General features: G+C 33.4%; 1 protein-coding gene across 1 annotated transcript in view; it reads right to left on the reverse strand.

Annotated features, from left to right (window-relative positions):
* The window catches only part of PHYHIPL (phytanoyl-CoA 2-hydroxylase interacting protein like), a gene marked incomplete at its 5' end in the record, with an annotated part of 50127 nt that continues 22649 nt past the window's right edge, over positions 1 to 27478 (reverse strand). Inside the window, 4 exons of the mRNA XM_084244437.1 lie at positions 1 to 759; positions 5291 to 5408; positions 11317 to 11491; positions 15230 to 15426. Coding sequence (XP_084100563.1) covers positions 225 to 759; positions 5291 to 5408; positions 11317 to 11491; positions 15230 to 15426 — 1025 coding nt within the window. The 3' untranslated portion in view covers positions 1 to 224. The remainder of the gene's footprint in view (positions 760 to 5290; positions 5409 to 11316; positions 11492 to 15229; positions 15427 to 27478) is intronic.

Here is a 27478-nt window from a genome sequence, read left to right on the forward strand (position 1 = left end):
AAGTGTCAGACGGAGAACAGTATTTTATCATTGAAAATAGGTGGGAAGGGTAAGGAATAGGAGACACTTAAACGGCTCTGAATGAAATTTGAAAAGTGGCAGTTTGGTTTTGGTGATAGCGGCATGTGCATGCTTCAGTGGAAAACATCTGGTGATGAAAATAGACAACATAGAATCAATCCTCGTAAGGGAAGAAAAGGGACTAAGAATAAGAAAAATGGGCATTAACGTCCAACACTGATATTACAGGTTTTGCAGCTGGGATCTTTCTTTGCATTTGCAGTAGACAAGCTCATGAGTTGATGACCAGTGATTTCTGCCACGGTGCCCAGAGAAAGATCCACAGGGTCAGTGTAAATGACTTCTAAAATGACATCCTGGGCATGATGGTAAACCAGCACCCCATCTTCTTCTGTACAGGTCAGAAATTTATTATCCTTGGAATTTAGCTGAGGAAGGCGCTGCTTACAAAATTCATCTCCTGGTGATCCCACAGGAGCAATAACAAGAATCACATAATGATAAGCAGTGTACATACAGTAGAAGTCCCCAAAGTATAAGTTAGTATTGGGGTTAAAAAGTTTTTCTGCTGCAATCTCAAACCTGTATCTTCCATAAGGTGAATCCTGGGGTGGCTTCCCAGTATTGAATTCAGTGCTGCAGCTGAAGAAGATGCCTTCTAATTTTCCACTGATAGGAGAGCCATGGCTACCACTATTATCCTTGACAGAGGGCTGCATAGCATTCCCATGATGTTCTCTGTCAGAGAGAAGAAATGGTCAGTGCTGGGAACAGTAGTGATAAAGCTACTGTCTAAAGATTAGAATGGTGATAGATGTAAAAATCTACTGTCTTCTGTCAAAGGTCTGAATGCTCATCCTACTCTCAGAAAAAGAATGCAGTGTTTTACATTATCAATAGCTGGCTAAATTTTAGCCTTGACCCTAAGGTAACGATATTCTACTATAAACCTTGGAGATCTTTAACAGAAAACAAATTATCTGACTAGAAAAAACTAAAGTGGAATTAGAAATCCTACAGCTGAAATCACATCCATTATATATGCCTACTGGGTTTTAGAACTTTTTGAAGAGAAAACTGGACACAGTACTGATTAAACATGTTGAAGGTTTCCTCAAAGTATGCCAGAAATTTAGTCCTGAGTGATGTACTTACATCTTTTCTAGTGTCTTTTTTGTTTGTTTGACCCAGACACTGTTTACTAATCAAGTCCTCTCTCCTGCTTTTTGCTCAGAACAGTGCAGGTTATTCACCCTTTACACTACCCTCAGATCTATTCTCCAGCCTTTTGCCTTCCACTGTTGACTGGTACTCTGTCATCCAATTCTTGTCTCTTGGTCCTCTCCATTTCAGTTCTACCAATGTGAAGCACTAGCAGGAGATCTAGGGGAGCAGGAGATAAAGTCTTTTTCTCCAAGCTTTGGAAGCTTGTGGGTCTGGCTGAGGTTCTGTAAACACATATCTCTGACTAGTTCTCATGCTAGGTGACCTTTTCTTGCCTCACGCCTTCTCTTCCTAAGAATAACAAAAGCTTCAAATCTTAACAGTTGCTAGTTTCATATTCCCAACAAATTGCTTCAACCCTGACTATATTTCTGTGAATGGTGATTTTGTTAATTGTTCTCAAGAATTCCCCCTGAGATTGTCTTCTCTTTCTTCTAGGGTCCTTGACCAGAATGACTTGGGATGAAAAGGACAAATTACTACTCAGATAAGGGTAGGTTTCCCCAGTCAACATGCTTCTTAAAGAGTTTGTTTTAGTAAAATGTGTCTAGGATTTGCCTCTACCTTTAGAACAGCAATTTGTCTCAAATTTTAGTGCCTGAGAACTATGAAGGGACCTTATTAAAAATGGAGTGTCAAGGGAAAACCAGGAAACTGTCACAGATTAGAGGAGACTAAGGGGAAATGATAAATGTAGTGTGATATCCTGGATCAGATATTATGTTTTTGTTCTCACTGTTGTTGTTTCTGCCTTGATGCTTCAAGATTCCGTTGTAAAAATTATTTCCTTCCTGTTTCAAAAACTTTCTCTAGTCATTCCTTTATGGTAGTTGGTGCTAGTGACAAATTCCCTTAGTTTTCCTTCATCTGAGAATGTCTCGATTCCCCCTATATTCTTGAAGGATAGTTTCACTGGATATAGGATTCTGAATTGACAGTGGCCTTCCAGCACTTGAAAATGCTGTCACTTCCTCGTGGTATATGTGATTTCTAATGATGACATTCATTCAAATATAGATAAGATGTTTTCTCAAGTTTTTTTTTGTCTTTTGTTTTTAGGAATGTTGTGTCTTGGCATGGAATTCTTTGGGTTTATTCTGTTTGGAATTTACTTAGTTTTTTGAATCATTAGATTTAAGTCATTTCCCAAATTGGAGAACATTTCAACTATATAACTTTTTGGATTTTTTTTAATTTTTTTTATTTAGTATCCCCTCCTTTCTCCTTTCCTTCTTGACTCTGGTAAGAGTGATATTAGATGTTAGGCCTGTTATAGCTGCACACATCATGAGGCTCTGCTAATATTTTTCCATTCAACTTTCAGTTACTCGGTTTGGGTAATTTCTACTGTTCTATCTTTAAGTTTACTAATTCTTTTGTATTCTTGATTTTTTTGCTGACTCCATTTAGTTTTTTTAGTTCACTTACAACATTTTTCAATTTTTATATCTTCTACTTCTTTTTCTCTTTATTGTTTCAAGTGTGTTGTAATTTCTTGAAAAAAAAATTATGGTAGCTGTTTGAAAATCCATGTCAGATAATTGTAAAATCTGTTATATTGGAATTTGTATCACTTGGTTATTTTTTCTCATTTAAATTAAGAACTTCCTGGTTTTTGGTATAATGAGTAGATTTTGACTATATCTGGACACTTTGAGTATTATGTCATGAGACTTTTGATATTATAATCTTTTTCATAAAAAAAATCTAGTATTTTAGTAGGCCTCTTCTGACTATTTGTCAATAGGGTAAGTGTATGTGAGTATCACTTACTGCTGACAGGGGATAAAATTTTAGGTTCCCCAGTCAGCCTCAATGATATGGTGCAGAGTGTGGAGGCTACTACACAGAGCTGATAGGCTCCCACCAGGTTTCTACTCACACCATGTAGCTGGAAGATATACTGTCTTGCATAAAAAAAAAATAAATAAATAAAAATAAAAAATATAGGAAGTTATACATGTCTACCAGTCTGGATTCTCAGAGAGAAAACTTTCAGATATAAGAATTCATCTTAAACATAATTAGCCTATCTAGTGAACTTGAAGGAACTTGAAGACAGAAAGTCCTATTTCATTTGGGGGTAAAGGAAAGTTATATTCAGGAATTCATTTCTAGAAAGAGAGGCCAAAATGGGTTCATTCATGTGAATTGAGGAGGAATTTACTGAGGAGTTTTACATATTTTATAATGATTTGTAAAGTTTGTTAAGTAAATGAAAAGTTCCATTCTATTCAAGTATTCTGAATAACAATATGAAATTTTAAATAGATTTCAATACAGGAAGTATGTCTTGATTAAAGTTATTACCCTAAAGAGGAAATCAAGACCTACTGAAGGTAATATACTAATTTTTAAAAATAAAGATTTTTCCAAAATTAACATTTAAAAATTGTACCCATGTTTTGGCAAGTGTATTTATTTATGTACTGCATCGACTTAATTTGCATGGATTTTACAACTATGAAGAGAACTCCAACAATAGTAAATTTCCTTGTTAGTAAACGTATCTTTCACACTAGGTGTGTTGGAATCAAGCACACAATATATACAATAATTTCATTTCTATAATCTCTGTCTTAATATTTCTTCTTGGAAGAATTTTTGAAAATAAATGAAGCAAATTTTAGAGCGCCCAAGGACCTGCAAACAAAAGACCAGTTCCCACCTAAAGGACTGACAAAATCAAAGAAACACTGACCTCCAGTGGCCACTTAAAATAGACATTGTCCATACTCCAGGAATCTAAACCTACTACCAAAGATATACTTATTCTATCATGTCTTATTAAAGGTAAAAGGAATAGTGGATTTATTTTTGTTTTCAAGTTTTATGCTTAACAAATATAAAGAAATACCTTTCTTGTTGAATATATATAGCCACATCAGCCAAGAGTGGGCAGGTTAAAATATTTTGTATCTCAGTTTGTTCTTTCTAAATTAGGGTAAGGGCATCCACCAGGAAATACACGTAATCTCTTATCCAGATAAGAGAATGATATACTAAACTCTCTGTTTATAAGGACATTCAAACATAAGACAGGAATGTCTTTTTGTCATCAAAATATATAAAAACCAGGATACAGCAAACTATTTCATTTGAAAAACACAGATGGTTAAATTTATGTCTCTCTCTGATTTTGTTTGCATTTTTTGCAGGTGGGAGCTGACGTAAAACCTGGAACTATGATCTGGATTTAAGAAAAGCTAAAGAGGTATGATGCATATAACATTTAAAAAGTTTCCTAAATGTTTTCACTTTTAAATCTTATCAACTTTAGAATCCTTTAAAGTGAGATAAAGGCTTTTAAAATGACAAACTATGGGAATTAATGTATAGAGCCTATATAGCATATATCACTTTAAAATCTCATCTCACTTTAAAACATATTTGCCTATTTACAAATATGAAAATGCTTGTAAGTAAGTATTAAAACTACCTGTGGTGTGAAGTTCTTTTGAATTCATAGAAACTGCTGTGAGGGGTAAGCTATCTTAGAAATGCCAATTCAATACTAGAATTCAAAAGTAAAAAAAAGACGTTCCTCATGAACACTTTATCTAACATAATGGCTGAGAGATTTCTACTTAGGCAAGAGCCTAAATATCCCACCTGATTCACCATAATATTTCCTGAAATGATCACCCTTTTATTTTGTCATTTTCATTGTCTTAAAGAAACCCACAAGAAGAGAAAAATTGGTAGCTAGTATAAGGGAGAAAGCATTCAGTTATTAGGAATTAGAGGAGGATTATATACATTAAATGCTCATCAATCCAAACACTGGAAGTTGAAAATCTTTCATTTCAATAGACAGGAATTGGTATAACAGATGAGTATGGGAAGAAATTTAAGTGAAGTAAAAAAAAAAAACACCTCATCATCTACCTGTTTTCTGCTTAATTATCTGGGAAATAAAAATAAGAGTGTAAATATTTTGAAAAGGAAATTGAAATTGTTATTTTACAGAATTAGCCTCAAGGGAAAACTGAATCTAGAATTAGGAATAACATTTAGTAAAGCAAATAACTTTTTTTACTCTTACCCAATATAATCAAAATATTCTTTGTGCTGGTTACGATAAAAAACAGAAAATTTAAGCATACGTCCTGCAATCACTTCAGCCTTCTCCAACAGTTGTGTTAGATGGACTTTTGAATAATCTGAAAGTAACAAAAAAAGCCTCATTAAAAATGTATTAACAAAAATAACAACTACATGCTTAATAAATGGAGATTATTAAAATTCAACATTAGGAAATTCATGTTAGTGAGGAGAAAACTATTTTTAAAAGAAAACATTCATTGTCTTTGTGTGCTATATTTTTCCTTTTCATAGAAATAATTTTGTTATGGCTTATGTTTTTTTAATAATACCTTTGCATAATTTTTCACCTTTTGAGACAAAAATGTTAAATATGGAATAGACTCTGCATAACCCAAGTAAAGTCAATCAACACCATACTAGCTTTTCTTTAATTATCTGATAAGACAACTAAAAGAAGCTCATAATCAATAATCAATAGAGAATATAAAGTGGTAGTAATAATGTTAATTTAATTTACTCTCTAAATCTGGGATGTTCATAAGGTAAGATTAATTATGATCATTGTATTGATTCTGACATTGAGGCTAGTCATAATGTAATGACTTTTCAAATCCAAAATTAGGTCTCAATTTGAGTTTTGGGGTATACACAATTCTTCAAAAACTAAAGTTATCCCTCAAAATAATCTTATCTGTTGTCAAATTTCTGTACCAGAATCTAAGCAAAACTTTAGGTCTTTAAAGATTAGCAAAAATTTCCAAACAAAAGGAATTTAGTTGAATAGCTCATGGCACGTAGTTTACTCACTGTGTCACCAACTCAATAAATATTAATTTACATGAGAGCATTTGATGTACAAGGCACCATTCGAATAAGATGAGTAGGTTAAAAGATAAAAATTTTCTTTAGCTTGTTGACCAATTTAGTTACAGAGGATATTTGCTTCACAAGGATTATCTAACAGTTAATCAGAAAGACACTACACCCAGAGAGTCCTATGGCTTGAGACAAAATTGAAACACCACGTTGACATCAGGGACTAACACAAATAGAGACAGAGAAGATGAAACAGAGAAGAGAATCACACTTCATTGAACAAGAAGTAGGTAGAAAGAGGAGCCTTGATGCTGCAATCCAGGCTAGGCAATAAAGACAATGTGGCTACTGGCTTAGACAAGGGTCCTGGGGGTGGGGGGTGAGTTAAATAGTGTGGAGGCAATACCCTTGACTGAGGTAAAAAGAAAAAAAGACAATGTGCTGTGCAGCACTTTCCTCTCCCACCACTCAGCATTGTCAGTGACCTGTGACACACACTGATAGTGTACAGACTGCAGAGTCTGTGATCTAGAGGAGACCCCCAGAGAGGAGGGATATAGTTGGTGTCACAAATCTCAGCCAGTCATTCCTCCCCAAACTCCAGCACATCTGCACTATTGGCTAGACCCCTTCAGTTTCCTCCTGTACCTTCTGACTCAGCAACTGCAGAAACAGCTCTCAGTGTCTTTGGAAGCCAGCAAAGAAAAAAACAAAACTAAAATTAAATGAAACCACAGTGACATCTGCTGGAAAAGTAAAAGTTCAACTCTCAGATGCTGCTAAAGATATTTCCTGAAATCAGGGAAAGCCAAAGCAGCAAAATTGGTACAGAAACAAAAGAACCCATAACATATGACAATTTGAGATTTTAAGGGAATATGAAACATCACGAGAGAACAACTCTCCAGAGTACAACCACAAAGACATAAAAGACTTTTAGGGCCTCCCCGGTGGCGCAGCTTTTGAGCGCTGGGCTGCAAAGCTGCCCGCAGCCTCTGCAGCGCTGGTTAGATCCCCGGCCACCGGCGAGGGTCCCACATGGCACGCAGACCTCTCCTGCTGTGCCCGCTTCTCCCCTCAGCAGTGTCCTCCATCTGTCTGCCTGTTCTGCTCCCTGCTCTGGCTCTGGTGAATTCTCTCACCCTCCCGTGCTTCTGACTGTACCCAGTTCTTGCATAAATAAATAAATAAATAAAAACACTTTTATTTCCCTACCAGATAAAAGTTCAAACCTGCCATAATAATAAAAAAATAGTAATATAGAAAATGCAGAAAAGTAAATCTAAAAGAGCTAATCAGAGATACATCAAAATTCAGAAAAATGAAGTGAGAAAGGTAATGAACAAAATATAGAAATTGAAGTTTTAATAAGAAAACAGATTCAGGAAGTGAAAAAAGCTCAATAGATAAGATGAAAAATTCTAGGGAAATATGTAAACAGAACAAATGGAGGATGGTACTAGTGACCGTGAAGACCGCAGGGCTTAATAGACATGTTATAGGACTGTATACCCCCAAATCTGACTACTTCCCAAGTGCACATTCTCTAGAATAGACCAGATGTTGGGATATAAAGCAAGTGTTAATAAGTTCATGAAGTCTGAAATCATATCAAGTATCTTCTTGAAACACAATGGTACAAAACCGCAAGTTACTCACAGAAAGAAATGTGGACAAACCTCAAATATATGGAGGCTAAACTGTTACTTTTGAGTTAAGGAGGAAATCACAGAGGAAATTAAAAGTATGAGTACATGAATCACCAGACCCATGGGATGCAGCAAAAGCAAAACTAGGAGTAAAGTATATAGCAATAGAGGACTATATCAAGAAATGAGACAGATTTAAAGTAAATAATGTAACCTCACACCTTAAAAACTAGAAAAAATAAACCAAATTCCAATAGAGGGAAGGAAATAATAAAAATTAGAGTGGAAATACATGAAATAGAAATCAAAGAAATATTTCTAAAGATCAATGGAAACCAAAGCTACTTCTTTGAAATAATGAACAAAATAGAGAAAACCTAGCTAGTCTCACAAAGAACAAAGGGAGAAAACTTGAATCAGAAACAAAGGAAAAGTTGTAAGAGGTCTCAGAAATCGTGAGTTGTAAGAGGCTGCTGTGAATACCTTTATGTCCATACATTGGATAACCTAACAAAAATGGACAAAATTTTAGAATCATACAAGTTTCCAAGACTGAATTGGGATGAAATAGAAAAACTGAACAGAACTTTGTAAGCAAGGATATTGAAACAGTAACCAAAAGTCTCCCAGTGAATAAAAGCCAGTGAGTTCTACTAAACCATGGAAGAAGAACTAATATCTATTTTTCTCAAAATGTACCAAAATGCTATAGAGGAAACTTTTCCAAATACATTTTATGAAGCTAGAATTAAACCAAAAGGAAACAAGGATATCACAAAAAAATAGAAAACTACAGACCAATATTGATAAACACAGATGAAAAAAATCCTCAAAATCTTAGCAAATCAAATCCAACAATACATTAAAAGGATCATCTATCATGACTGAGTGGGATTTATTCCAGGGATGGTTCAACATTCACATATCAATCAATCAATACAATTTACCACATCCATAAAAGATTAAAAAGAAGTGGGCATATCAATATAAGCAGAGAAAAGCACTTAGCAATATTCAACATCCATTTATGATAAAAATTCTTATAAAAATGGGGATAGAAGGAACACAGTGCAAGATCATAAATGTCACATATGACAAACCTACAGCTAATATCATAATGTTGGAAAACTGAAAGCTTTTCTTCTAAAATCAAGTACAATGTAAGGAATTTCACTTTGTTTACTACTATTCAACATAGTATTGGCTAAGTCTTAGCTAAAGCAATTTGGTGGAAAAAAAAGATATAAAAGGAATTCAAATTGGAAAAAAGAAAACTCACTTTGCAGACAACATAATATACAGAAAAAATGCTATGGATGTCACTAAAAACTATTAGAAAATATAAATCAGAACAGTAAAATGGCAGGCTACAAAAAACTATACATATAAGAAAGTATGTACATTTCTTTATGCAAAGAATAAGCTAGAAAAGAAAGAAATCAAGAAAACAGTCCCATTTACAATGTCATCAAAGTTCCCCTTTGATTTTACTTATGGAAATAAAATTGCAAAATAATTTATAGGAAAGTATTATGGCATAGTTAAATGCTGGATTTTCTTATTACTTACCAAAAACTTCCTTAGGAAAATTTGAGAAAGTATTGATAGTTAATTAAGAGCAACAGTGAGATCACTCCAAATGAAACTCTGAAAGCATAAGGTTTTTCTTCATACACACATAAATAAAATATATACTTATATTCAATAGGTTATAGAACAGAGTACATGTGTATATATGTATCTAGACCTACTACTGATACTGATAGAGAATAGAGAAGATGAATGGATGGATGGATAGATGTATTTCTGAACTAGAAATGTCAAATGTCTTCCTTAAGCTAAAGAAGAAATGATATTTTAAACCTTATCTTAATGTAAAATAGGGGTATAGCTGGTAAATTATAGTTAATTATAATGTACAAATACTATGATACGGTTTTGTGTAGTCCTATGGGAATAGAATTACTGAAACAATGTCAGAAGAAACTGTGCCTACTTGTCATAGATTAAACCTAACTGGTAGGCACAATGAATGCAAATGTAAAGAAATACAATATAAAAGAATAAATAAGGTAGATTCAAAGATGGGATTTTATGTCAAGAAAAAATTGAGAGATATATTAATTCCAATATTATAGCTCAAGTATAGGTGAAAGTTTCATCAGTCAGAATTCTTTACTTCTAATATATTATGTTAACACTGGATTATGATGAATACCATCTTTCATCTATTCTAAAATGTACTGTTTCATATTATAGCATTTCTGACATGAACCTGAACAATAACTGTGATAAGAAAACACTTATAGTTTAATTGGCATATGTTTTCTTAGTGATACATAAAACAATCGTCCTTCTAATCAATGATAACTTAGCTATTTAGAAATATGGTACTAGGCAGATACAAGATTTCTTTGCTCTCAAACATTAAAATCCTTATCAACCAAAGATATTGCAATCCTTAGCAACTTCCTTTTAGAAAAAACAAAAGCAGTGAATATAAAATTTTTTAAAAACATAGAATTTTCATTCATTCAATATATCCATAGATGTTTTATACTGAGTTTAAGAAAGAGATGATGGTGAGCTAAAGCAGTAGCTAAGCATGTAATAAATCTAAGATGGGAATAAAAGCTGTTTAATTGAAGGACACTTCAGCTGGGGAAGTTGCTAAGCAACCTGACATAGGTGAGGTGAATTGTTTTTAAGATAATGTTTAAGATTTGTCTGTTCTACAATTTCCTTTATGTTGAAACACTGGATAATTTTTTAGAGGAAATAGTCACCTAGACAAAGAAGAGTAAATAGTCCCAGTCTTGAAACAAAGGAGAGGATGACATAGTCTTTAAAGTATCTTTGTATTCCTTCAACACCTATTTAAGTGCTCAATAAATGTTTCTTGATTGAATGAATGAATGAAATGAATGGTAACATTTTCAGTTTAATGGAATATTAAGGAACAATTCAACATCAGAGGGGATGGGCTCTCCATGTCAGATATCCTGAGCTATTTTTGAGTGAAGTATGTGCACACACGCACACACACACACAGAAGCAGACACACTAGTTTAGAGACAACTTTTCTTAAATTTTTCTAACACTCAGTGAAGAATCTAATAACATTTCTGTAAGGAGTAACCATTGAGATCTGCATTCATTCATCTGCATTCCCCTAAATTACAGAAGCATGTATATTTTAATACCTATGAAAATGAAAAAATGGAAAAAGCAAAAAATTTCTGTCAAAATGAAACTCAAAATATACTGAATATATTTTCAAACTGCATCCATTTTTATTTGCAAAGGTTTTACTTTGAATAATCAAACTGCATGCAGTAAAAAGTAATTTGATGCCATTACATAGCTTTTTCTAAGTACCTCAGCTCCTTCCAATTAATACAACATAGTTTATTCTGTTACACAATTCTACTGGCAATGCAAAAATGACCAGTGCAAGACCTATTACCTTATAACTACAAGAAAGATTTTTCTGTAATTAGCTTTCCAGAAACTGTTAAATAAGGTGCTGTTTTTCTGTATTTGTACCCAGTTTTCTTACCTGCTGTGCAGAATTCTATAATTTCACTCCATTCTGATACAACATAATCACTATCAACTTGTTTTGAAGCAGTCTGCACTGCTACTGTATACTCAGTTCTTGGGCTCAAAAACCAGTGTCCACGAACAGTCATTGGCAAGGGTACAGCTTTTGCCACCAATTTTGTTGGGACATCCTAAAGACAGAAGGAAGGAAGGGAGGGAGGGAGAGGAGGGAAGAAGGTGGGAGAGAGGAACAGGGAGGAAATAAATTTAGTAGGGTAATTTGAATCAACTGTAAACAATGTTTACAATTGCTTACAAATTACAAAATTATTTACAAATTTCTGGCTGATGATAGAATTTCCCTGTTCAAAGATATTTAACAATTTTATATTCAAATTCTTATTTTCTATATGTAAAAACTAAGGCACAACTTGATTAAGAGACATGCCCAAGATCACACAGCTAGTTAATGACAAATATATTTATATCCCAGGCTTCTTGATTTCCAATATAATGTTATTTTTTTGTATACTCCTTATATATGCTCCTAAAATACAACATTCTAATAAACAGTGATAAGAGAAACTATAACTCAATACATAGCATTTGTAAGTATTATATCTGCTTAGTTTATTATAGCTAATAATTTTGCTAGAGCAACCCATTACTAAATATTTTACACATGAAGAAAGAAAATATTTTTAAAATAAATGAGTCAGTTTACATCTAAATAAGATAACATTTGCTTCATTTGTAATCAAGTATGGGTCACAGTAATGCTTATGTATTTCTAAACAACACATAATTAAACCACTAGTTGAATATTTATTACATATCCACAGATACAGTATTTTAAGTGTAGATTAAAGAAAGGGGGTAAAAATCTTGATCTATTCATCATTTAATGTTAAATATTTCAAAACTACTTCAAGTATGTAATCTAAGAGAATATTCATTTCCAAAAAGCATAGTCAAAATTGGAACATGGGAAAAATAATGACATCGATCTGTTTTCTCTCTCACACTCATATGCAGATATAACCCTGATGTATTGTTAGCATGTATAATTACACATTTAGTAAGACACATAATTTCCAGACAAGATCATTTTCATAAAAGACTTCCCAAGTTAAAATTTAGTATCAATATAAAAAAGAGACCAATTATCATTGTCACTGAAAATATCAAAAGAATACTTAGACAGGTAACTATAATATTATCCTCTTTATGACTACTTCTGAAGAGAGGTATGTATTAAAATAGATTAAGTAAAATGTATAAGAATATCAAAGAAGTATTATATATCTAGAACATCTAATGATTAATTTTTAATTTCAAATCATAAAATTGACTATATAAAGCAATTTTCCATCCCAAAGTTTTCTAACATATAATCTGAATTTACAAACTGCATCAATAGTTATCATAGGATAGTTTGATAGTTATCACAGGAGCAAATATATGCTTTGGTGGCAAACCATGAATTGCCTATAGCGGCACACTCTTTTGGCTATCTTCTGTTTTGGTGGAAGCTACTTTATAACTTCGTAGTTTGTAGATACATAACAATTCAGTTATTCTTGTCTAAATATATATAAATGAATTCTGTACAGTGGAGGGACATGTTTTCTTCCCTCACCCCAGTGAGGAAGCTTTGCTTCCATTTACACATTCATTTCAGTACTCCAGATCTATTACAGTGTCTTGTCTTTGGATTACTCTTTAAATTGCTTGTAATACCTCATCAGTTACACAGTCATGAATTAAATTCTTTAACACATGTTCATTTTTATGTCTGTATGAGATTTTTTTTTTTGAAGAAAAAATTGCTTTTTAACAACATACTTGGTTGGCACTTCATTTTCTTACAAATTCCTTAGAGGGATAAGATTTTTATTTACTTATTTTTTTAACCATTTTTTTATTTAAATATTTTATTTTATATAATTCTTACATCTTTTTTCATCTTTGCACAATGTATGCATTTTCATTTTGGTTATATTCCCCATACAATTGCACCTCCCCCCTTATTTTGACTCTAGTCCTTCCTTTCCCAGCCCCTCCCTCACGCCCCCGCCCATAGTGTGTCTCTGGTTTATAGTTGCTAGTTGATTTTGAGTTTTACTTTGTATTGATTAGTCTTTTTCCTGGTCTTATTTAGGTTTTCTAAATTCCTGCTATGAGTGAGACCATCCGGTATTTTTCTTTTTCTTTCTGACTTATTTCGCTGAGATGATCCCTTCTAGGTCCCTCCATGTTGCTGCGAACGGCATGTGTTTATCTTTTTGATTGCTGAGTAATATTCCATTGTGTATCTGTATCACATCTTCTTGATCCAGTCATCTATTTTTGGGCATTTGGGTTGCTTCCATAGCTTAGCTATTATAAACAGTGCTGCTATAAACATAGGGGTGCTAACTATAAAATACTGTTAAAAGAAATAGAAGAAGACACAAAGAAATGGAAAGACATTCCCTACTCATGGATTGGAAGGATTAACATAATCAAAATGGCCATCCTACCGAAAGCAATATACAGATTCAATGCAATTCCAATAAAAATTTCAATGACATTCTTCAAAGAAATAGAACAATTATTGATGAAATTCATATAGAATCACCAAAACCCCCAAATAGCCAAAGCTCTTTTGAAAAAAAAAAATAAGGGAATGGAGGCATCACACTCCCAGACTTCAAACTATACTACAAAGCCATAATCATCAAAACTGCATGGTATTGGAACAAGAACAGACACACCAATGGAATCAAATAGAAAATCCAGAAATAAACCCACAGATTTATGATCAACTAATATTTGACAAAGGAGCAAAGAATATGCACTGGAGCAAAGAAAGTTTGTTCAATAAACGGTGAGGGATAAGATTTTTAAATGACAGTTCTTTTTTTTTTTAGACATCTATAATTATATTTATTGATATGCCAGAGATTACTGAGTCAAATTCTCTTAGTTGGTCTAATTCATTTGTTTATTTATTCTTTTAAATATAAATTTAGTTTTAATTGAGGTAATATTTGCATACCCTCATCAAGTATTACCACATAGTGCACCCACCACCAAATAACCCTTCGCCTTAGTTTACTACCATAGTCCACTGTGCTTCCTTCCCTCATTGTTCTTACCCTTTCTTCTCCCCTCTCTAACCATTCTGCATTTAGATTTTTAAGTTTGTGTTTATCTGACTCTTAGCTTAGCTACTTTATATTCCACATATTATTGACACCATCTGGTATTTATCTTTCTTCTTCTGACTTAGTTCATTTAACATTATTCCTTCCAGTTCCATCCATGTTGCTGCAAATGGCATGAGTTTATCTATTTTGATCGCTGAGTAATAATATTCCAATATGTATATATACCACATCATCTTGATCCACTCACCTATTTTGGGGCCCTTAGATTGTTACCATAATTTAGCTATAGTAAACAGCACTGCAATAAAGATGGGAGTACAAGTTTCCTTTAGAATTAGTGTTTTTGGATTTTTGGGGTAGATATCTATGAGTAGAAATAACTGAGTTGAATGGCAAATCGATTAAATGACATAATATTTTTATTCTTCCTAATGCCGATGATACCATATCAGCAAACAATAGAACATTATTCCTTCTTTCAAAATATCCTCATACTGGGGCCTCCCTGGTGGCTAAGGCCTAAGTTCAATCCCCAGCCAGGGAGCTAACCCATATAAGGTCCAACAGACCGCTCCTGTCTCACCTGCTGCTCCCCTCAGCAGTGTATATCAGTAAATCTGCCTGTCTGCTCACCACTCTTCTCTGGTGAACCCTCTCACTGCCCCCCACACCTCTGGTCTACACCCCAATTCTTGTATGTATAAATAAAAATAAAAAAAATCCTCATACTTTGAAAGCTTCTGATACAAAAAATTTAAGGATGTATGAGGATTTTACCTTGTGTTTAAATTTATTGGAGTTCTTGTTCTCTTTCTTGTTGAGGTCAATGAAATAGTGTGTAATACGGTCCTTTGACTTTGAATCCATTTCCCATGAAATCTTAAAAGAATCACATGTAATGTTGCTTATTTTGATATTATGTGGTACAGGAAGTTCTTCCATCTCTGCTATGCCACTGTCTTGTGATTTGTTCCCTGCAAGAAAACAAAGCACAGAAAGTTAGCATTCAACTATTAATATTTCCAGTTTGCAAAGCTATTAGCTGTATTTCTGAACTCAACTTTCTAATTATTAAATCTGGGACTTCATTTTGTTCATGAATTTGGGTGTCATTGATAGTAACTGATGTTTTTAAGGTGATGTTACCAATATAAATCAGAATTAAATTAGTCTTTACCACCTCAACATTTTCACTTTATCTTTCCAATTTCTGCTGTTACAGAATAAAAAACAAAAACAGAAGATCCCCTTCTAATCTATGACAGACTAGCCTTACATTGTAGGTTTTATCTGGAAAGCCCTAAGAGACCTTACAATTCTGTTCAATTCTGTTCTAAAGCAATATCAGGTGTTTTAAATTAGTTGATGTCAGAAATGTTGATAATGAAAGAGGTTCAATTAGATTAAAAAATACATTTTTTAAAAATCTATGAGGTACCACTAAGAGTCTATAAAATTGTTCCTCCTCTTCCCTTTTGGAAATTTATATATATATATATATATATATATATATATAAACAATATTCAATGATTATAGCACATATACAAATAATATTGAAGACCACTCACAAGTTACCACACCCAGGATTACTCTAGGAATCTTTATGGTATTTTAATAAATTTAATTTTGAGTGCTAAAACAACAGATAAGGTTAAAAGATGAAAAACATTTTTATTGATCATTAAAATTTGAAGAACTAATCTGACACTGGCTACTTTAAAGACTGGCTTACATTTCTATTTAGAGACAATGCTGTTGCTTTGGATTGTATCTGTAGAACAGAAAATGATGCAGGACAAAAAGAAAATACAGACATGTCAAGTGTGTTTCATATGCAGGAAAGACATATTAGAATCAAATTTTACTCCACTTTTCCTTCCTACATTTGTTTTTCCAAGCCAACATAAGGTTCAATGTCCCAGAAGAGAAAAACAATGTAATTACTCTTATCATAAAAAATGGTAGCACATAAATCAGTTACATAACTTGTTCCTTAACAGAATAAAACACTAACTCTTGACCAACAAACATTTAAAATATTATCCTGTGAAAACAGCTTCCACTTTAAGATTAGATTGTAATTTGCATCCCAACACTCCCATCTTAGTCAATGATATAAAACTTTTGACAATTCCCAGTTTCATTAAATCTTGACCCATATTGTATTATCTCAAGTTGTGTTGTGGCATTTGGAAGCAAATTTAGAAATAACTTAAGTTCTTTACTTTTATTTCTTGAACAATAACGTTTAAAACTCTTCTTTATTTCTCCTATGTACGTCCCTCACACTCCAGTTTCTCCAGATTCCTTCTCCACAAAACTCCGCACCCCCCCAAATTACTCTCCAACCTTTCACATTCCTCACAATCTGACCTCAAAGAATTAAAAAAATTGGTTCTGGTCTGATGCCTTTCAGAAAACAAGGAAAGGGAAGAAATTTAAAAAAAAAAATCTTTTTAATGACCTTGGGAAAAGGAAAGGCATTATAGATTTAAACATTTGTAACTGTCTATTTAGAAAAGCTCACATTTTTTACTTATTATTCTGACTGTAGTTATCTTTAAATGTAAGTGACAATGAAAAGCCTTTTGGATTATAATGGTAGAAATTTCTGTAGAATTCATCTGCATCATATCATATTTTCTTATTTAATCCTTTTCTATTTGATTTTCCAATTGATGTTACTCTACAATTATTTTAACTATGATAAAAATATATAACTCATTTAATCAGTTAAAACAAAAACCTCAGATAAATCAATTGCTTAATGTCAGTATATACATCCTTTAGAAAATGAACTAAAATGTTAATTAATCCAACAGATATTTTTTATATCATTTAGCTCAGCTATTTTTGGACTATTTCATTATTTTTTTTAAAGATTGATTGATTTATTTATTTATACAAGCACTGGGTACAGTCAGAAGCACAAGAGGGTGAGAGAATTCACCAGAGCCAGAGCGGGGAAGAGAACAGGCAGACCGACGAAGTACACTGCTGAGGGGAGCAGCAGGCACGGCAGCAGAGGTCTATCACGCCATGTGGGACCCTCCCTGGCAGCCGGGGATCGAACTGGTGCTGCAGAGGCCGTGGGCAGCTTCGTAGCCCAGCGCTCAACTGCTGCGCCACCAGGGGAGATTATTTTTATATTTATTTAGTGGTATCCCATTCATCTGAATATGTTTTAAGATCAATCCAAGTTTGGATATCTAACTTCCAAAAGTAAAGCTAGGAAATGAGGAAAAATACTCCTTGGGTATTGAAGTAAACAGAAAATAAGATGTGGGACTGAGGCATGATGGAAGATAAGGATTGTGCTAACCTATACAAGAGAGGTAGGAACAGGCTTGCATAATAAGGCAGCAATCAAAAAGAGTACAGAGTAATGCTACTTAGAAAGAGCCAAGAATGAATTGTAAAACCGTTTCTGGAAAGACAATGTGAAGCAGGACAAAGTTAAGAAAAAGAATGAAATCAATGAACAAATAGTAGAGCTAGGCCAAGGTAAACTCAAAAAAATTTTTTTTGAAGAATTTTACGTTTTAATTTTGTGCTAGTTGCATTTCTTTTTTTAAAGATTTATTTATCCATGCACACAAGAGCTGGGGTGCAGGCCAGAGGTGTTGCGGGGGGGAGAGGATTCAGCAGAGACAGAGTGGGGAACAGAACAGGCAGACTGACCAAAATACACTGCTGAGGGGAACAGCAGGCGAGCCAGGAGAGGTCTGCTGCGTCATGTGGGTTGCTCTCTGGCCAGCCGGGGATCAAACTCAAGTGTTGCAGAGGCTGTGGACAGCTTCATAGGCTGAATCTTAATTAACCCCTTGTGCCATCAGGGAGGCCCTTGAATTCAAATTTTTAAGTTTCATTTTCAATTAAGGTAAATTTTTTCTGTCTTCATACTTCTGAATATTTATCACAAATTACATAAGTCCATTATGTTAACACTCAAATTAATTTCCTATGTTGATAGCTATATCCTACACACCTAAATACAAAACTATTAATTATAGATTGACTAAGAGTATATATAATATTCAGACAAACAAGAGTTTGAATTTCACCTATGGCATAAGGAATTGTTTGATCTAAAATAAATCTTATAACCTGCTAAACCTCCATTAATATCTAAATAGTAAATAAGATAATGCAGACAAAAAACATTTAATATTGCATCTAGCATGTAGAAGACAATGTTTTTATTTGCTAATTTAACATAATATTGATGGAGAAAGAAATATTAATTCACTCGGCTCTTTAGTCTAATAGATATATAACTTTTCAAATTCACTCCAGAAAGTCAATATCTCTAGAAATCTTGATTTTTTTTCTTTTGAAACTAGATAAATATGCTGACATTCATAGTGTCCAAATATATGTAAATAATTTTAAATAAATCCATATAGGCTGAAAGAGGCCTCAATTTTCTTATTTTGATGTGGTATTTGAGTATAAATATTTCTAAATTACCTATGCTTCTCTCTTGAATATATCATTACCTTTATTTTAAAAAATCAAATTACCTTGCAAATCACATCTAATTTCCTGCCTTTAAGGTGTATTTAATCTTATAGCTTGCCACCCTGCTTGGCATGTTATTTATTTCCACAGGAATTTAGTGTATTTTTTTTTAAAGATTTATTTATTTATACAAGAACTGGGGTGCAGGCCAGAGGTGTGGGAGGGTGAGAGAATTCACCAGAGACAGAGTGGGGAGCAGAACAGGCAGTTGGGCTGAAGACACTGCTGAGGGGAACAGCGGGCGAGACAGGAGAGGTCTGCCGTGCCATGTGGATTTCTCCCTGGCCAGTCGGGAATCGAACCCGTGCTGTAGAGGCTGCGGACAGTTTCACAGCGCTGCACTCAACCCGTTGTGCCGCCAGGGAGGCCCCAGGACTTTAGTTTTTATTTTTGTACAAATAATACGTCACTTTCTACTAATTCTCATCTATCCTAATCCTTGAACCTCTTTTTTTTTTCTGAATTATTTCTCTTACATTATGCTTATATGCACATTTTTCAGCTTTTTTCACATCCAAACCATTAACTTAAAATTATATTTTCTTAATAACTATAGTGTTCAAGTGACATTTCCCCTCAATTTTGGATCTTAAAGTCTCTATCCTGTGATGTTCACTCCTGGGTTTATTTTAAATTTATGTAATGGGGCTTTTTAATTAACGGTACTTTTTAAATTCTTCACCAATGAGGAAACTGCATTTATTCAGTCAGCTGCAGCTACTGAAACCTCCTGATACCAATGCTTTTTCACAGCTTCTCATTATTTCAGATGTTAGGACATAAAAATTCAAGTATCACAATATTAGGAAAATGGTTCTACTGGGAACACTGCACCTAAAATTACGAAAAACTGTTCCTATCTATGTGGTCAAAAGCAACATGACCACCCTGGAATCTCAAACTTTTAAGTCTAAGGTACCCACATTCAAAACAATCAGAATATACTTATTTTCACAATGCTCGGGGGAATCTAGAGGCTTGAGTTTTTATGTGAAACCAAGAAAACTGTATACCTCTGTGATGCTGATCCTTCACATCTACCACTGAATTATCTAAGTCACAAAAGAAACACAAAAGGGGGGCCTTCCTATGGCATAGGGGTTCAGCCTTAGTGCTATCACCTCTGTTGCCTGAGTTTGATCCCTGCCCAGCCAGGGAGCTAACCCACATGGCGCAGCAGACTTCTCCTGTCTCTCCCACTGCTCCCCTCAGCAGTATATTTCAGTTATTTTGCCTGTTCTGCTCCCTACTCTGTCTCTGGTGAATCCTCTCACCAACTGAACCTCTGGCCTACACCCTAGTTTTTCTATGCATTAAAAAAAAAAAAAAAGAAACACAGAAGTCTGGCTTCACTAACATAAGAGCAGTACAAGAGTAATGCTTCATTCTACTTGTAGGCTTAACTCTCTTAAACATATCTAGTATTAAATTCCAAGTTAGTCAATTTTAAAACAGATGTGATCACTGCCCCTAAAGTTAAGTTGAAGCACTAGTAAATAAGCAGCAAGTGTAAAAGTAAAATTCATCTATGGTGCATTTAAAGCTATACAAAATACATTTTCATGGGCTAAAAGTTGTAAATAGCAATAGCTTTTTTTTGGTCATTTCTCCTTATAAAAGCTAAATGATAACAATGATAAAATGAGGGCATTTTGTTAAGCATATTTTAAAGATGAAGTAAATTTTTCATTTGTCTCAGCACTCAAATGGTAAAGTTATTCAAAGTTGCAAAAAACTTAGGCAAATGATGACAGGATAACAACCAATTTTATATGATTAAGAAAATCGCTAGATGACAATTGTAGACACAAGGGACTAGCTCTGGTTTTTCTACTAAATGAGTAAATCAAGGCATAAAAGTTTTCCTGATTAAATACAATAGAAAATATATTAGTATTAGATAAAAATTTTTTTAGAAAGATTTATTCATTTATTTATACAAGCACTGGATACAGTCAGAAGTGTGGGAGGGCAAGAGAATTCACCAGAGCCAGAGCAGGGAGAAGAACAGGCAGAAGGACCGAAGTACACTGCTGAGGGGAGCAGCAGGCACGGCAGGAGAGGTCTGTGTGCCACGTGGGACGCTTGCTGGTGGTCGGGGATTGAACCAGCGCTGCAGAGGCTGCGGGCTGCCTCTCAGCCCAGCACTCAACCGCTGTGCCACCAGGGGAGGCAGATCAAATACTTTTTTAGTGATAGAAACATATTCAACACTTACACATATCAGGCAGTATTCTTTCTATTTTTAATCTTCACAAAATCCATGAATTATTAATAATTTTTTTTTAAGATTTATTTTTTTGTTTATTTATACAAGCACTGGGTATAGTCAGAAGCACGGGAGGGTGACAGAATTCACCAGAGCCAGAGTGGGGAACAGAACAGGCAGACTGATGAAGTACACTGCTGAGGGGAACAGGGGGCAGGGCAGGAAAGGTCTGCATGCCATGTGGGACCCTGGCCAGCGGCCTGGGATCAACCGGCGCTGCAGAGGCTGCGGGCAGCTTCACAACCCAGAGCTCAACTGCTGCACCACCGGGGAGGCCCAATAAATAAGGGATATACAAATCCAGAGAATCTGGTACTATAGTGTAAGTTTTTACTGTACTACAGCTACCTTATCATAGTTGCTCTAGAACTATTTGTATTGTTTTGGCCAAATCACTTAACCTTCCTGTTTCCTCATTTGTAACATAAAATAACTGGTCTGTGTTAAATTCTCTTTAAAGAACTCCCAACTACATACTTATCACTTTTCCCAAATGGAATATTCCTAGGCTTCCTGATTTGGAACAGTATTTTAAATCACCTCATGATCAAAGTAAATGTATCTTCATATCCAGGAAGTAAAAATGTTCTTACACTATTTCCTTGCAATAGGATAATTAATTGGTGGTATCCTGAATGGAGTAGGAAAAGAAACTTAGCATCTGCTCCAGGTTGTCTTAGTGACATCCTGTATGGCCCCAGCTAGATCACTAACTTCTCTTGAACATAAATTTACCCTCTTTAAATTGAGGGGACTTGTCAATTTCTGTTTTTGTTTGTTTTAGTGGTGATTTATTTTTGTTCTTGATCTGAAAAAAAAGCAGAACTGATCTAATTTGACTTAAAAGTTGCCTATGCCAATCTTTTTACCATTTGATAGCATTAAATCCTCAACAAGGACACCCAGGGGGAGATAAGAGTGGGAGTAGAAAAGAGGCTTATCTTTGTTTTGTTAGTTATTAGCAATTTAGCGCAAAAATGATGTGAAGAGTCAGAATCTGCATTAAACTTAGGTCTGAACTGATTCTATCCTTCCTTTTCCTCACCACTAGAGAACAAATACAAATTGTTTACATAATCCTAGTCTCTGTTTTCTCAATTTACCTGTCTCTTTATTATTTTTATATGATTTCCTAATATCTGTGTTTTGTATTTAACAGTTTGTAGTCAACTATACACTATCAGGAAGATATATATTTTAAGAATTGTTACATGATTCTAAAAATGTATCTACTCATTATTAACATCAACTAAAATTTCCTGACTCATCCTTGTTCACCCAGTGTATTTAGTAATCTTAAATAATTGATCCATAAGGAAAATTCATTTAATTGACATATATGAAGATACTTCCATGCAGTAAAATGAGTATTAATTATCAAGTTTAAAACTTTTTGTAAAATAGTACTCACTATCCATTAAAAATAAAAACTTTACATTTACAGAGATCCAATTAATGTAATGTTGTGAGTTAAAGAAGCAAAAGTGGATGGACCAGTTTGGGGTATGTAAAATAAACCACTTTCATGAAGCTCTAGACTAGTTAGTGTACCACATTTTAATTTATTTGTTCCCACCTGGGCAACTAAAGGCAGCACTTGAATTATAGGAAACATATTGATGGATACTCTCTCTCTCTCTATATATATATAGAGAGAGAGAGTGTGTGTGTGTGTATATATATATATACACACACACACTATTATATAACAACATAACTTAGCTATATAAAAAAATACCAACTGGAACAAGAAAGTATTAGCATTAATTCCTTCCTCTTTATTTCCTTGAGTTTCTTTTAATTATTTTTTAAAATAGCACTTTATTATTTATTTATTAATACGCTCAGAAAACAATGCCTACCTGATTAAGGGACACCAAAAATTCTTTCAAAATACAGCGCCAGATAAGTTCAAGCAAATTATACAACATGATGTATAAATAGCTGCCCCCTGAAGTATATATGGCATACAAAATCTATACAGCTGCACTATAAAAGATGGGTTTTAATGAAGTTAATGAAGCTTAATATATAGGGGCTCTCTCATTTGCATGGTCCATTCCATGGAAAGTATAGATATATTTTTCCTCTTTAAAGAAACATATTTATGTATTTATTTATTCATCTATTTATTGAGGTAACACTGGTTTATAATACTGTATATAATTTAGGGGAACTGGTCCACTTCAGATAGGGAATTATAGATATATTCCTCCAAAGCAGGTATAAATGTTTTTGAATGTATATATGAATATCAATAAATACAGTATTCTAAATGTATTTTCTCTTCCTAATGATTTCCTTAATAACATTCTTTTCTCTTAGCATATTTTATTGTAAGAATACAGTGAAGAATACATAAACTGTATGTAATATTTGTTAATCAACTGTTTATGTTATCAGTAAGAATTCCAGTAAACAGCAGGCTATTAGGGATTTTGGGAAGTCAAAAGTTAAATATGGTTATATTTTCAACTGTGCAAGGGTCGGCAACCCTAACCCTCGCTCCCTGTTCAAGGATCAACTATACATACACACAACAAAATGATTACTATGGTCAAGCTAGCTAACATCATTTCTTTATAGTTACTATTTTATTTTTTTGTATTATGAGAACACTTATAATCTACTTTCCAAATAAATTTCCAATATTTGATCAGTGTTATTATAGTTATATAATATATGTTATTTAGATTTATTCTTCCTATACATCTACATCTTTATACCTTTGACCAGTATTTCCATTTCCCAGAGCCCTGTCCCTGGTAACCACCATTCTATGCATTCAACTTTTTTAGATTTCACATATAAATAGGATCACATCTATATTTTCAAAATGTGTCTATTTTGTCATAAAGTCCTCCTGGTTTATCTGTTATTGCAAACAGCAAGATCTCCTTAAAGGTGGAATAATATCCCACTCATATATATATATATATATAATATCATCTATATAAAGTGTATCTATTATTGCTCATTCATTCATCTGTTAACAGACATATACATATTTTGGCTATTGTGATTAAAACTAAAATAAAAAAAACTTGGGAATACAGATGTCTCCTCTCTGTACCACAAGAGGAATTTCTGGGTCAAATGGAAACAAGAGCAATCAGACCAAGAGAAGAAATAAAAGGCATCTTTAATCAGAAAAGAAGAAGTGAAATTCATTATAGATTAAGGTGATTCATTATGTAGAAAACCTTAAGGATTCTACCAAGAAGCTGCCTTAACAAATAAAATCAGTAAAGGATACAATATAACCTACAAAAATCAGGTACATTTCTTTACACCAACAGTGATTAATTTTGAAAAGCTATAATAACATAAAAAAGAATAATATACTTAGGGATAAATTTAGACAAAAATGAAAGATCTATATATTGAAAACTATAAAACATGGATGAAAGAAATTGAAGAAGACAAATAAATAAAAAGTCATGGTCACGGATCACAAGAATTAATGTTGTTAAATTGTCCACATTCCCCCAAATGAAATGAAGATTCAACATAATACCTATTAAAATTGCATGCATTTTTCACAGAAATAAGAAACAAATCATAAAATTCATATGAAATTAAAGAGCACAAATAACCAAGGCAATCGTTAGAAAGAACAGAGTTGGAAGAATCTTGATTTCAAGTTATTTCACAAAGCTATATTATGGTACTAACAATAGACTCAAAAAACCAATGGAATAGAATAGCGAGTGCAGAAATAAATTCACACATTTGCAGTTAGCTTATTTTTGACAAAGGAACAAAGAATACCTAATGAATAAAGGATGATCTCTTCAATAAATGCTGCAGAGGAAACTACATAAATGCAAAAGAATGAAAATTACACTGTATACAAAAATCAATTCAAAATGTTTCCAAGATTTATACATGATACTTAAGACTGTTAAACGCTTAGAAGAAAAGACAGGGATAAAGATCCATGGAATTGGCCTTGGCAGTGATATTTTGGATGTGACACCAAAAGCTCAGGCAACAAAATAAAAAACAAGTGGGATTACATCAAACTGAAGTTTCTGCACAGTAAAGAAAATAACAAAATGAAAGGGCAACCTACAGATTGCAAAATATACATCTGATACAGGGTTAATAATCACATTACAACATATAAGTAGCTTATAGAACTCAGTATTTTAAAAAGTAATTTTATTAAAAACAAGAAATGGACCTGAGGAGACATTTCCCCAAGAATTATAAATACAGACTGCCCACAGGCAAGTAATGAAAAGGCATGCAATATCAGTGATCATTATGGAAATGCAAATCAATGCTACAATGAAATATAATTTCACAACTGTTAGGATAACATTATTAGAAAGATAAAAGGATAAGTGTTGGAGAGGATGTGGAAAAAGGGAATCCTTGTATACAGCTGATAGAAAAGAAAATTGGTATAGTCATTATGAAATAGTGTGGGTTTTTTTTTCAAAAAGTAGAAGGTATTCTTCAAAATTGATCTAAGCCACATCTCTAAAAGCCTGCGATGATGACTCCAGGGTCTATGGACAGCTTCCCTCAGAACTCTTACAGCATGTTGTCAGTATTGTTCTACTCCATATCTACATTGTGTAGGCTTTGGTATCAGATAGGGTTTTGGTATTTTTGTTTTTGGTATTTTTGTCACTGATAGTTCTGTGATCTTGGAGAGATTACTTAAATATATTCAAGTTATTCAAATCCAAAAAGAAAAATGGGGGAAGGATCCTACTACATCAGGAAAGGTGAATTTACCAGGAAGTTAATAAAGCTTAAGCTTTAAGGGCTCTTCTCGTACTTTTTAAGCACTCTATTTCTCTATCCAAAATAGGGTACCTAAAATTATATAAACTTTAGGCACCACAAAATTTGGCTCTATCCCTGCTTGTCTAAGAAAAACACAAGCCAATATGAAAATCCAAAATGTTCAAAACAAGAACAGCTACTTAAGCAACAATCTTTAGCCTATGGACTTGGATGACTCAGCATGGAGAGTAGAACCTTTGGGTCTGATTTTAATGAACCTTATGTTAACATTTGAAAAATAATCTTTGAGGAGGCAACTGAGTGAAAAGAGAATTTCACTTTGGTCTCAGTCCAAGGTCAGAAAGGCTTCTGCTTGCACCATTTCTGAATATCTGGATACAAAGGATGAAATATTTCTTCTGGTAAATGCCTTTATAAGAACTGTTTCTCAAATGAAGGTAAGAGTGATGCAAAGCTATTATATCTATTTAGTAGGAAGTGACATACATTCAGTTTTCCTTATGTTTTGATTATGAATCATAAATATCTCAGTTATTCAAATATTATTTTTAAAATTGAATGATTTATAAAAGAGAGTTTTTTATCTGACTCCTTACTATGATACACAGAACTTTATTCACAAGCATTTAAAAGTATAAAATACACTGATAATCTACTAATATCACATGTATCAGTATGCACAGAAACAAAATATTTTAAGAGCAAATATTACCTTGAAATACAAACAGCACAATTATATTTTATACAGAAAATAAAGAAAAAAACATGTACACTTTTCTCTGCAGTAGAAATTTTAAAAAATGAAATTTAAAAACATACAATATTTGTTTTTGACAAGTTATTCATTTTACTTCATTCCAATTTTCACCAGCAAGTATGATTGCGAACACTAGAGAAGCTATTGCATTATAAAGTATTTTCTTTCAAGACAGAGCTCTATTTGTATTCAGAGCATTGTTATAAAATTGATCAATACACTGTAATTTATCTTCCTAAATAAAAAGAATAGACTGGCACCCCCTCACTCAAATTCACCATATACTTGAAAACTAAAATGTGTCTTGGTTGCAAATGATGTGCTTTTGTAAAAGGTAGCTTAGTATGCTATAACGTTACTTCAAGGTTATGAAAAGGCAAGAGCAGATCTCCACAAGTAAATACAAAAATTTTGAGGTTTAGAGTCTCCTTCCAAGAATAGTAAACTAAAATACATATTACAAGCTCTTTTCTTCAGGTATATAGTTAGAAGGCTAGATAACCTTCCTGTACAATAGACATTTGCTGAAAGTTGAAGTGCAAGAGAATTTAACTATGAATCAATGAGACACTACAGTTAATGCTTTCAAGGAGCTGACAATACAATCTAGTGCATATTTATACATGCACATATATATTTATAGATACACTTATATGATTATTCATATTTATATATGCTTATACATGTTTTTTTAAGGCAAATCACCTGAGCACACAT

The sequence above is a fragment of the Talpa europaea genome (genome assembly GCF_964194135.1).
Source record: "Talpa europaea genome assembly, chromosome: 10".
Lineage (NCBI taxonomy): Eukaryota > Metazoa > Chordata > Mammalia > Eulipotyphla > Talpidae > Talpa > Talpa europaea.